Here is a 13487-nt window from a genome sequence, read left to right on the forward strand (position 1 = left end):
TCTTTTATCAGTATTTTTCTTTAGATTTTTTTTCCAGTACCTCTGAGCTGATGAAGCAAAGACAGTGGCATACAGGAATGTAAATGCCACATAAGGGAATTCACTGGTATTACAAAGAGAATAAATGAATTTTCTACTAAACATACTAGCATTTTTTGAATGTTATGTACCATAAGCAATGTACAAGGACTCAGAAAGTGTCATTGTCTCACTGCTTGGAGCAGATTACCACTGCTTTCAGGTAAACCATATCAACAAGGAGGGCACCAACCACAGGCCTAAAAGCACTAGAAATAACCTATTTGTGGCATTATTTTTCTTCCAACAAGGCTACCTTGTGGTTTTCAAAGCATTGGGAAAACTGCTTATCAGTTTGGGAATATTTCCCTAGGAGTCCAGTACAACATAGGAAAGTTGGGTTGCAGGTGGACTTTGAGATCTCTAGCTCAACATTATTACACCTGAGTAGGATTCAAGGAAGGTTTATATATAAAATACATAAAGTGCTCAGATTTCCCATGACTAACAAGCTACAATCTGCTCAGACCTACAAGCAAGAAATCCTGTCCAGATCAAATTATTTCTTCAGGATAAACCATGCAGTAGGGAGCAAGTTACATCAGTTAACAAGTTGAACTAAATAATGATTGTAGGTCACTCCCAGCTGAACTATTCTATTGAATTTTATTCTGAATAGCATAGCTGTGGATGTGCATACATTTTATCAAAACTGCAAATCCACTTCCTACAAATACAGGACATGATTGTGAGAGCGTAAGGCAGTGGGGAATCCTGGTGGCACAAAGTCCCTCTGCTGGGATATGGCTTACCAGACTCATCAAAAAACAGGCCACTGAACAGCTGACAGACATTGGAACAGGCTTTTTAAACTAGACTATCAAAAAGCCCACATAACAAGGTAGCCTGTTATTGCAGAAAATATTTATGCTCAAGCATTAAATTACCTGGAAGGTGTAAACAATATTTTCCTGGTGACAAAAGTATTGACCTGAAAGAACATCCCTCCGTTACAAACAAAATAAGAAAAAAATGAAATATGTTTGAATTATTTTCTGCACTTTAAGGAGTGCAGAGGAGAACGGTTAAATTAGTGCTTGCAGAGTTGTTTAAATTTTACTGTAACCATGAGAAATGAAGTATTACCAAGTCCTCACAAGGGCTGATGTTTTCCAAAAGAATTATTACAAGACTGCTACAAATTCCATACAGTACACATAATCAAATGTTCTGTTTAACATTATAATTGCACGGAGCATTACAGTGTGATGTTATAGTGATGTTATAGAACCTGTGACTTCCCTGGTGTCTTCTGACAGAACCAACAAAGATCTTGAAGTGTGGAGGGCTGAAATAGCAAGTGGGGTATTTATCATGAGAGCAGGTGTATTTCTGATTCAGAGACTGAAATGAGAAAAGGGCAGAAACAAGGAGAAAAGAAATCCTTGAGGGGATTTGGAAAAGGTGGCATCACTGATCTCGCAGTACTGAGATCAGGAGCTTATCAGTGCCATTTGTAGTGATTGAACATTTGGTACTGCTCAGGGTTGAGTTAAAACAAAGGGGTTTGCCTCTTGGTACAAGCAGCATTTTTGTTATCCCTCAAACAAGGTTTGAAGCAAAGAATTTACCCTTTGTCCCTCATTTTTTTCTGCAAGGAGAAGGAATCTCATGTAGGGTTGTGGTAAGAAACACAGAGCTGTGGATTAGGTGCAGCTTTGCCAGCTTGCATAAGACTGTGTAAGACAAGACTAGACCTGGCACCTTCCAAGGGTCTGAACCTATCTGTCCCACTGGTGAGTGCCATGGGAAGGGATTACCTTCTCCTTAGGTAACACAATTCTTATTGAAGGCTTGTACCGCCACTGATGGCACTTTTTCAATTTATCTTGTCATTCAGTGAAATATCATTCTTCTCCTGATCCTGTCTACCTAGTTGCATTTTTGAAAAATGCTTCCTGGTTGAGCATTTGTATGACCTAATTTTTTTTTTATTGATACTCTTAAGAAGACTGACAGGTGGGCCAATAGAACTTTGTTCCTTGAGGCATCCATCAATATTTTAGAAGATTATTAAAACTTGCTCATAGCATGTTGGTTTTGCAATAAAATGATTATTAAAATTGTTAAAATTCTTGATAATTTATTTTAACTGCTTATTTTTTCTGGCAGATCCTTAAGAGGAAAGGAAAGGGAGAAAATGTGAAACAGAAAATAGCAAGTTAAAATTAATCAAATAATATTCCTGCCAAGTTTACTGTAATAAAGTGTTACTATATAAAGCTTTGTCTTATCAGTCATACAGAAGAATTCCTCTGCACACAAAGCATCATTCAGTTTCTCCTTATTAGATCATCTTCATAAGGCATCCACAGTATTTGTTCTCTGGAGAGCTCCTAATATTTGCAAAATTACTTTAAATGTGTTAAATATGAATATTTCAAATTAAACTCTTTTAAAATAGTCCTTTGAGGGACTGCTGCAAGATCAGAAATTAAAGACAAAATAAAGGTTAACCATAGCTATTCCACCTCTTCTTTGACTGCTACCTGAGTTAGTTCTCAGAGTGATTCTTGGTCCCAGTTTTCCATTCTGACTGAAGTGCAACCAAAATGTGTCTGCATCTTGGATTCATGAGCGGTGGGTGGTGAGTTCTCCTCCTGTTTGGTATATCTGGGCTTTAAATTACAGCATAGTCTTTCTAAGGGGGGGGGGGGGGAACCAAAACAAAACAAACAAAACAAAACAAAAATAAATAAATAAATAAATATATAAATAAATAAATAAAACACAGTTTCTGGTGAAAACGGAACAGATACTTGTTTCACTTCCCACTTACTGCTATGTTATTGAGAGATAACTTTGCTAGTTGGTTACTGATGCATCCCTGTTCCTAGGGAAGCAAATGTAGACCACCCCTTACAGATCCCCCACAGAAAATTATGCTGAATGGTTCATCTTCAAGTTTGTGACTCCCTCTGTATTTACCGGTTGTTGGCAACAGAGAGAGCTGATACCTTGCCAAAGGGACCCATCAGATAACCCAGCAGAGCTTTAACAGGGCAATTATTTCACATTTTTGCTGGAAGAAAGGAATATGGCTGTCTAGATGAAGTTCTTAGCAAGCTTCCTTTCATTTGTTATGTAAGATTACAGAGATTAGGGGTGCATGAGCTTCAGAAACCTTTTCTTGTTCCTTTGTTTCCTAAGTCTGTGTTTAAAGGCTTCCTTTAAGTAGTTTTTAGTTCCTTTCCTTCCTAAGTCTGTCCTTGTAGGCTATTCTGTCAGTGAAGGTAGTATTTAGGGAAAGACTACAAGTTTTAAATATTTTTTTCAGAGGTTCAGGGAGAATAAATTTGTCCATACTGATTCTTTAGTGGTTCTCGAGCAATACTTTCATCTGAAAGCTATCCTAGACATGTTATGCAGCTGATCATTGCTGTGGATAATACAAAGGCCCAACATGCTTGAAAATTTTAGCAATTAAGATTTAATTTGAATTTAATAAAAGGTATGGGTTTCTGTTCATGTGGTAAGGTTACGCTTAAAGTATTTGATATATTTTTATAAACTATTGATTGATTGTATATTTTATATACAGTTGTGATCGTGATCTTTTTACAACAAAATTGTTATAAAAATGAGTTTTTCTATGAATTGCATATCTAGACTTATGTTAATTTAAAATTCAAATGTGATTTTTAAAACTGACCCCCTAAAACTCTTTATTTACCCTTACTTGACTTGTTCCAATTTAGCTTAAATCAGCAAGGCATTAAATCCAAATACGAGGGTGCACAAAAAGGGTTATATAGACCAAATGAGCTTTTAAAATGCTTTAAAATTACTTTGAGTGACTTCCCTGTATAAAATCTTGTAACCTGAGTGATGTATTAAATTAATGCTAAATCAAAGGTTAGTGCATGAGAGCAGTCATATGCTCGCTCTTGAGAAGTGAAGGGTTTACAAACAGATTTCTCTCAGGGAAGAAAAGCAATTGACACCCAATTAGTTAAAGCATATTCCTAAAGCTCAATGACTCGGGAGCAAATTACAGTTGTCATTGTGGATTTGTGAAGTGTGTTGAACCATGATGCATTCCTTCAGAGGGAAGTTGCTCAGACATGAAAGTATAAAACAAGCAGAGCACGTATGAGTTCTCCATGTTTCTATAATATCTCAACTTCAATAAAATAAATTTTTTAAGTAACCATGAGGTCAATTGGATGCGTTTTTATGGATTCCTGCTGCTTGTTAAAAACCTGTCGATGACTCACCAAGCTTTGAACCAAAGTGCAGTATATCAGTCCCCTTCCTCCCTGCCATTGGTAGGCCCTTGGTTTTGTAGCTGTAAGTTGTCACAGAGGTGGCAGTCTGTGCTTGAGCAAAACAACATGAGAGAACGGGTTTTGCTGCATGACTACTAAGAGGTGGGCATGTAGCTTTCTGTTTCTCAGCAGGGCTTTTCCTCCTTGGAGTGGGATTATTGGTGCTATGTGATGGTGATCAGGGAAACCCTCAAGAGCAAGGGAAGTTTTCAAACTTCTCTGTTCTTTCTTTATTTGCCAATGCTTGCTATGGAATAGCCCCAAGCCAGGACTTTATTATCAGTCAATCACTTTAGCAAAATTAGGCAAGAGGAGGAGGAAAACAGCTGTCCTTTACAAATATACATGAGACTGGGACATAAGTTTATTGCTTATTTGACTCATTCAAGAAAAGACTGTGTTTTAATATGGGTGAAGCAGCACAGTTATACATCAGAAAAGGCATTACCTAGTCACGGCCTCCCTAAGCTCCTGAACTGGTACGCTTCAGCAAGAGCAGGATCAGGATACCTCGTAGCAGTGCCCCAGCCTGATGCACCAGCCACACGCCTGGACCTGGCATCCTCTCTGTGTGTGCGGCACCCATGGAAGCTGGGTACCCTGGACCACCGTGCTGCCTGCAGGCACAGCAGCTGTGGCCTGGCGGACGCGAGGGCTGCGGCACGTCTGCAGGCCTGGTGAGGCGTGGGGCCGGCGGGCAGCGCTCGCCCAGGGTCGGCTGGTAACCCCTGTCACGCGGCTTGCTTGGCTTCAGTCATCCTCTTGATTCAGCAGCTTCAGTGTGGTCCTGAATAAGGATGCTTTTCTCAACTGGAAGCAGAAACCACTTAGCGATGAAGTAATTAAATCATGCTGTTCATGAAAAGCCCTCACTGTTAATTTACGGTATTTGTCATAGCTCCCAGAATACAATCACGGAAACAAAGACTGAATTGAGAACAAAAGGAGGAAACTTATTTGAGAAATTTAAATATCAAACAAATCTCATAACAATTTGAAGTGTGTTTGCTTGTTTTAATTGTTTTTAAGGAATCCACTCCAAGGTTCTAGGTGCATAAAAAAAAGTTGAGTGTTCTCTGATTTTCTTTCTTTGCGAGCTCATTGCTCAAGAATAGTATAACAGTTAAGAGCCTTATGAGATAAGCAGAATCTTCATATTCTTTCTGTTTGGTACAAGCTTTGAAAACCATGCTCTTTGTCTCCTGTAGCTGACACACAATATAGGAAACCGGAAGAAAAGATGTAGGTAGACTCAGCCATAAGAAAAAGAAAAATTTAAAGTATGAAACCAGGAAATCCAACAGGAAGCTCTCACAAACATAATGATAGCTAATTCTACATTTTGTGAAAAGGGAATTGAAACTTGAATAAAGCTTCATACAATATAGTAAAGAAAAAAAGTGCGTTCACATCATCTGTTACTTCTTCATTCAGCATAAACAATAAAAGATTTTGTTTTATTTTAGAAAAATTGTCTCTCGTTACCTTAATTTTACTATTTTTCAGATAGTGATAGTAAACTTCTATTAGCTATTAAACCAAATAATATTGGTGTAAATTTTATTTTATTTTTCTCAATAAATTTGAACATCTTCTCTTTGCAGGAACCTCATCCTTCTCAAATAAGACCTGAAAGCGGTCCACAAGCGGGTGGAACCACACTTACCATCTCTGGTATAAACCTCGCCACTGGTTCCAAGAAGGATGTTCAAGTTTCAGTCGGTAGCCAGCCTTGCAATGTGTATGTAGCCTGAGTAATTAACAATACAGAGCTGTATTCTAATGAAACACCAACCTTTTCTGGCCTTAAACAAATCCGTTGTCTGTCTCTCCATTACTCATCCTATGCAATGGAGTTCTGCAGGTAACATGCAGACAGAAGGTCACTCAGAGGCTCCAACTGGAAGAAGGAGCTGTAAAAACACCCAAAGTGGGAGAATCCAAAGATTTCTGCAGTTTTGGCTTTCTCTGCTTGACTGGCTGCTTCAAACTCACTCATGCTTTCATTCAGCATCTCCTCAATGGTTCTGTATAAAATCTTAATCTTCTAGTGCCCCTTCGCTTGTTCTTCTCACTTCTTTTTCCTTTTATTATTTGCTGCCCTTCTCTTTTCTCAAAAAAGGGAAGGACACCAAACGTGTTGACATTGCATTGTTCCTGTGTTTTTACACGATTCATTGTCATATCCTACATCTTTTTTAAAAAACCTAAGTGATCTGAAGAAAGTGATGTCTCCTCTGGTAACTAGTTGGTGCCTGGCAAAAATAGAGCCCTGGTTTTGTTGCTTTGGGGGTACTGCAGTGAAGGAATACAAACCTCCATAATATTGCTAACAGAAGGTGTTTCCTCTTCTTTTTCTTCTCCAATCTAGCACCAGATTTGGAGACGAGATCATTTGCATTACAGGACCTAATAACAAGGTTGAAACTGTTCCAGTCACAATGAACTATGGGGGCATGACAATTACTGTACCACAGCTGTTTACATACAGTGGGAATCCTACTGTCACCAAATTCCTGCCAGTAAATAGCTTCAGCAGGTAATGAAATGTTTGTCATAACTTCATTTAAAATTGGGTTAAAATATGTATAATATGTAATAAACCTATTATGTACGGAACTGTTTGAAATAAACTTCTGTACTCCAGCCATGCACACATTGAAGTACGTAGGGTTTGTGGTCTAAACTGCAACTGATATTTGAAAGTATTCTGTTTACCTCAAAATTTTCATCCTGTTTCAAAGGTCAATCCTGAAACGAGAAAAGGCAATGAACTTCTTATAAATGATGATGTCCCAAAGAAAGAGGTTTGAAGTATTTCAGCATGTCAGACAAATGATCTTTGCATTAGTTAGAAATTTTTATCCTACTAGGATAACCTATAGAAAAAGTTTCTAATGGAGAGGTTTCTAACAGTTCTTCTATTTAGCTTTCAATAAGTGTGCTAGAAACAGAGGAAAGTTATGGTGTGTCATCTCTTTCTTTGTCTCATGAGGAAAAAGAAGTATCTTCTTCAGAAATCTAGACCAGGATTCAGTAATGTTTTTAGAAAGTATGCGCTGTTCTATGGTGGTACTCAGTAACACCCATCTGGTAACTGTTCCTCCTGGGGAAAAGCTCACCTAGGACTAATGGGGAAACCAAAGAAACGTATAGCATTCTTGTACTTGTAGCAATACAGCAAATCATCTGTATGAAAGCCCTTGTAGCATACCTCTGGCTTTGAAAGTCGTTCTGTGACCTATACAGGGACAAAAAGGAGCCTGATTCATGTTGGTCTCTGCTGTTCCTCAATATTCTGATCTTTCTGCTTAGTGGGGTAAAGTTGGCAGAGTGGGATCGTGATGTTTCCACTTGCTTTCAGTAAAAAGAATTGTAACAACATGACTCAACAAACAGAACATTAAAAATAAATTTGGCCATGACTTCTTTTGGAGATATTAATACCTGTCTCCTTTAATATTGAGTACTCATTTGTATAAAATAGGATTTGGTTTTAACATTTGCTTTTTATTTTTGGTTTGGGTGATTTTGGGGCCCAGATTGTTTCTTTGATAGATTGATAGTGATTTACTCCATGGAATTTAAATGACTTTTTTTTTTCCTCTATATAAACTGAAGCCTATTTTTATAGATTGCTTTGAGGTTTGCTATCCCTCTAAATCCATGTTACCTCAATGACTTTAATTCCTACTGGCAACTTGCGTGCATTCTTCTTCTTATGTGAATGTATTATTTTTTAAACAATGTGCTGCAAATGAAAGGGAGTAGAGAAGCCAGGTCCCTACAGACCTCTGGAAAATACACTCTCACCTTTGTCTCTTTGTGTGTGTGGTAGGCAGAATGATTTTAATAATAATATTAAAGATGTAAACCACACAAGATTGGCATCAATGAAAAGCCAAAAATACTGGCAAAGCACTTTGTACTTTTTAAAATTCTACTGTTTTCAAGTGATTTTTAAGTTGACATTGCTGGTTTTAAATGCTGTAGTGATTGATAGCTTTAACAAAAGTCCTTTTTGTGGCATATCTAATTGTCGTGTAGGCATTATATATAGGGGGTTTTTTCAGTGGAAGTAGTAGCAATGCAGGATGAAGCAGTGTATAGCTGTGACAGTGTGCCAATGACTTGACTTCTTTTTTAATTCTACCTTTCAGTGGAGGGAGAAATATTACAGTAACTGGAACCAGTTTTGAGCTCATCCAGAGCTTCTCATTGGTGGTATATGCAGAACGTCCAGAAGCAGGGAAGATAAATCAAAAAAAGGTAATTTACTTTCTTTCCTCACAAAGGCACTGCATTGGATGAAAAGCATATCATCTGTTCAAAAACTGCATTGAAGTCTGCCCACTGGACTTCACTGGGCTTGGGATGAAATAAAGTTTGAACAGATTTCTTGGACTGTTCAGGGTTTTCATGGGAGAAGATCTTGACTTTCCTACATAGCATCTTGACTTACATTCACTTGTACCTTTCCATCTTCTGCTTTACAATTAGTTTCATTCAGTATGAATAAGGATAGAAAAATTAAACTTTGAGTGATAAAGTGGATGTATTTCAGAATTTGAAAGTGTTTGGTTTTTCTTTATCTTTCTCCTTCTTCTTCTTCTCCCCCTGCAAGCTTTAGAGATTTGCCTGAAACAGGACCCAAATGTAGACAATGCAGAGTATTCAGCTTTGCACAGTCAGTGCCTTTTATTTTTCTCATATCTCAATGAACCAAGTGTTCTTTTCTTTCTTGCTTCATGCATATTCCACCTGTAGCAGGTTCACAAAAAGTTGTGAAAAATAATGTTAAAAACCCTTCTTGCATCTCATGTTAAGAGGAACTGACATTACCAATAGTCTCAATTTCCCACTCTTCTAATGAAGATATCACAATTTAATGACATGATTTGGGACTTAAAAGTGATCTTCTAGAAGGAATGTTATAAGACTTTTTCTAAGGCTGGCACTTCAGTTTAAGACTGTCTTGTGATCCATAAAGAGTTGTTAACATGCATGTTTTGTAATATATACATGATTCAACTTTTAGAGTAAACCAAACCCAACTGGATTTGAAGCCATTAGAACCCTAACCCTAAAGATTTTTAAAAGGAAAACTGCCTATATTTGTTAGGCCAAATACTGCAAGAGGTAATTATCTTGATAACCTTGACTCCCAGGACAACCTAAAAGTCTATTTAGCATTCTTGACAGTGTTTATTAACATTTCTTACCCCTCTTATTACATATATTCAGCCTGTCAGCTTAAGGCAGCATCACATATAGCAAATATTCTTGGTTAAGAGTAAAAGCTTTGCTAATCTTTTGGTTTTCTTCCACTTATATGGCATTATCAGAAATGTTGGAGAGAAGCTATCAAATTACATTGAGTCACAAAGTGAGAAACAGAGGTGGTGATAGACAAATGTTGAGGACTCCTATTAGTGTTTTTGACTATGGTTGATGTTACTTGAAAGAGTGTCAGGGTAAAAACATTTGTATAATTAGGAATGGAGGATGTTACTGAGTTGTTACCTTGAGTAGTCGACTGATAACTGTGAGATTTTATCCCAAAATTTCACTTAGTAATTGCATTGAATTTCAGTGAGATATTATGCAGTGTGAGTAGAAAAGAATCTACCTGAGATACTTAATGGTACAGAAGATTATAGGATTGAAGGTGACGTGTTAACTTCCTAATCTGAGAGGAACTTAATGATAGCAGTTCAGTGTGGTAAAGAGCCACAGAATTTGGAAGCAATGGAAACTGCTCTGTAGCCTAAGCATTTTCTGCAGGCAACTGCTAGAACACAATGAATCAATGATTTATTCTCATCAACAAATTTATTTCATTTTCTTTTTGGAAAATACCTTATACTATGTTATTTCTGCTGTTTGGCAAGGATATAAATCCAGTGCTTTTATTTCTGCAGTCTGAAGTTACCAACAGTTATGTACAGGAACAAGTCAGACTCTAAAATATGCATATTCTTCTTGTCTTATTTTTTGCAGTTTTATGGAAATCTTGTTACAAGACTCAATGAAACCACGGTGGTTTTTAGTTCCCCACCAATACTGGAAGACCCAGAAAACTACAACATTACCACTGTTATTCTAATGGATCGTTATGAGTTGGTTGTAAAAAATGAGAGCCATTCCTTTGCCTATGTTGCAGACCCAACCTTTGAAAACTTCACAGATGGCATCAAAAAACAAGTTAACAAACTTATTAATGCAAAGGTAAATTTGTAGAGAGTTGGTTGCTCATTTTGTCCTTGAAGCATGTATGGAATTTTTCCTTCCTTTCTCAAAGCCTTAACAGTTGTTTGGTGCCATACCCCAAATGCTTGGTAGAGTCCCTTACCTCTGCTAGATGAAGAACATTAACAGCTCCCCTTTCCTCTCCCTGCCCCTTCTCAGAGAGAGTTGCTATCTTTTTAGCCATACTTTGGGGGCACCGGGGATGCCCTCTTCTGCCGAGCCTGGCATTTGGAAATGCCCTCTCCCAGTAAAGCTCCCAGGAACTGGAAAGGACATCTTATCTCACACAAGTCAAGGGGAGAAATCGCGTAATTCCCAATTGTTCTGCTGTTCTGTAGGCTGCAGTGTGAATCGCATCTGCTGCTAAAAGTGATCCAAATGGAAGGTTGCAACTCAGGATTTCTCCCGAGACTTTGCGATGATGACTTAGCTTTTTATTTTCTGTCTAGGGCAGTAACCTGAACAAAGCCATGACAATAGACGAGGCCCAGGCTTTTGTGGGTGATGAGCCTTGCAACATAAAAACTCTTACTGAAACGGACTTATACTGTGAGCCACCAGAAGTACAGCCTCAACCAAAGAAACGGCAGAAGAGAGATACCATCAATAACCTTCCTGAATTCATTGTAGGTTACCTTTTCTATAGAATTTAGTATCGTGTAAGTGAAATTGATACAGTGCTTCTTAACTGAAGTGATTTATTCTCCAAAGTTGTTGTAGTACCATGAAGAAACTCTTCGCAGTTCTTTCTTTCTTTCTTCAGCGTCTGCCTGCTGCATAAAAGACGTAACAGGCAAGAGTAGTTCCAAGCTGCCACATGTCTTCTGCCTTCATTACGTAGGAATGTAATGCTGTAGCTGGACAGACTGGGGATTTTTTCTTCCTCTGCTAAGCAAAATTAAATGACTTCATGAAATAAAGTGCTAGTGACCCAAATTCAGTATAAAATATTCAGAAATGCTTCCTTTGTCTGGCAGTTTGAGCTAGAAATTCACTTGTGGGAATTGCTAAACTGAGAAATGAACCACCATCCATTTGCACTTTTTGAGACAAATGTCTGTGCTTATCCAATTAGGTGAAATTTGGACTCCGGGAATGGATCCTTGGAAGGGTGGAATATGATACGCGTGTGACTGATATCCCACTGAATCTTATTTTGCCACTGGTACTTATTCCTATGATAGCAATAATTGGTATTTCTATCATCTGTTACAGGTAAGTTCCTTTAATTAGGTGCTTTTGTTGTCCTAAAGCTTTCAGGATACTACCTGATTGTTTTCAGCTCAGTCTACAGAAATTATCTTCATCTTTTTTATGATCTGTAGAGTTAAGAAAAATGCTGAAAATATGTATAAGCACTGATTTATTCCTCTCACGCACACCAAATTCCTTGGTGTCAGTCAGCCCAGTCCGTCCTTTGTACATAAACACAGCAATTGGTCCCAGGCTTCCCAACTACACAATTGCAGACTGAGTTGCACACATAGCTCTTTGAAATGGCAGCTAAAGTGCCACTTGTGAAAAAGATAACTTATTCTGCATACATACCCATCAGCATTTATGCTGCCTCAGTCAGCGCTGTAGGTCTGAGCTGGATGGATTTTACTAAGGGGTCATTTTGGCCTTTCCAGCTGAGATAAGTGCTACCCACACACAAACTGCATGATTAACAGCAAAATTCATGCTTCATAAAGGGCCAGAACAATGTCTGTATTTCGTTTAAGACCTACTTAGTCCAATTCTAAGGTTAATAATGAGGGCCTCATACTGTCCCTCAGAAGGAGGTGGATTTCACTCTTGTGGTACATATCAATATAGTTGAAGCATGTGCTGTACAGCCCTGATGTTCTCTTGGATGTCTGTCAACCTTCTCAGTTCAATCCCAGACACTCTCCTGAGTGGCTTAGAGCCAGTTCAGGACATGTTGCAAGCAATCTTTGTTCAGTGCATACAAATTGAGTTTCTGTACTTGATATGTGATTGAAAGCATTTTAGCTTTCAATTCTCATTGGATTTTAAATCGTTGGCCCAAGTGTGCTTTGAAGCAGCCAGCCATGATGGTGCCAAGTGGATTTATGTGGAATGAAGACTTCAGCCACTTGTTGCTGTTTTCCTCCTCCATTCTCTTTCTGCTGTACTTAAAAAAAAAATCTAAGTCAGGAAAATTTCCTCCAGTCCTTTAGCTTCCCTCTCAGAGCTGTTCCAAATTGTTTACTTTTGTAATTCATAACTTTTTTAAAATCTTGCTTCTATTTCATAAAGACGCAAGAGCCAACAAGCAGAACGAGAGTATGAAAAAATTAAATCACAGCTTGAAGGCCTGGAGGAGAGTGTCAGAGACCGATGCAAGAAGGAATTCACAGGTATGACAGAAATTTTCACTGCTGTGCATCCCCTTCAGCAATCAGAAGACAGGCTGAAGGAATGGTACTTGCTTACTAAAACTGTCTTTTAGGAACAAATAATTAATAGATCTTTGTAGTCTTCATTAATGACATTGACATAGAGGAGATATTTTGCTATTGTATATGAAAGAAGTAAAATAAAATAGGTAGTCAAGGTTATTAAAATAAATGGACAGTTTTAGTCTAAAGGAAGCACAGTTAGAAACCGGGACTAGAAACCAGTTGAGCTAGAGGTTACTTATAGCCATTAATGTGAGTGGTCATTAATATGAAGATAAGAATGTTTTGTAGTGACTAACCGTGCACTTAGTATTTAGCACAATGACTGTATGTGCTAAGTATGCACACTGGGAGATGTTTGAGAGCTGCAAAATTTATTTGCAGCAATCAGCATACAAAGGGATAACTTGCTAAGCTCACAGGAAAGAAATAGCATTTTTCCCTGTCTATCGTGGGGAAAACCTTAGCTTGATTTGAGGAGCTAGCT

At 38.0% G+C, this 13487-nt stretch overlaps 1 protein-coding gene across 6 annotated transcripts in view; it reads left to right on the top strand.

Moving 5' to 3' along the window:
- Positions 1-13487, top strand: part of PLXNB2 (plexin B2) — a 256105-nt gene that overhangs the window by 216249 nt on the left and 26369 nt on the right. For all 6 annotated transcript variants that reach the window (XM_027639657.1, XM_027639662.1, XM_027639659.1 and 3 more), the window contains 7 exons: positions 5951-6087; positions 6718-6885; positions 8507-8615; positions 10347-10574; positions 11045-11221; positions 11671-11810; positions 12858-12958. In XM_027639657.1, the coding sequence (XP_027495458.1) occupies positions 5951-6087; positions 6718-6885; positions 8507-8615; positions 10347-10574; positions 11045-11221; positions 11671-11810; positions 12858-12958 (1060 nt within the window). The remainder of the gene's footprint in view (positions 1-5950; positions 6088-6717; positions 6886-8506; positions 8616-10346; positions 10575-11044; positions 11222-11670; positions 11811-12857; positions 12959-13487) is intronic.

This window comes from Corapipo altera, unplaced genomic scaffold (assembly GCF_003945725.1).
Source record: "Corapipo altera isolate COAL_440 unplaced genomic scaffold, ASM394572v1 1b, whole genome shotgun sequence".
Lineage (NCBI taxonomy): Eukaryota > Metazoa > Chordata > Aves > Passeriformes > Pipridae > Corapipo > Corapipo altera.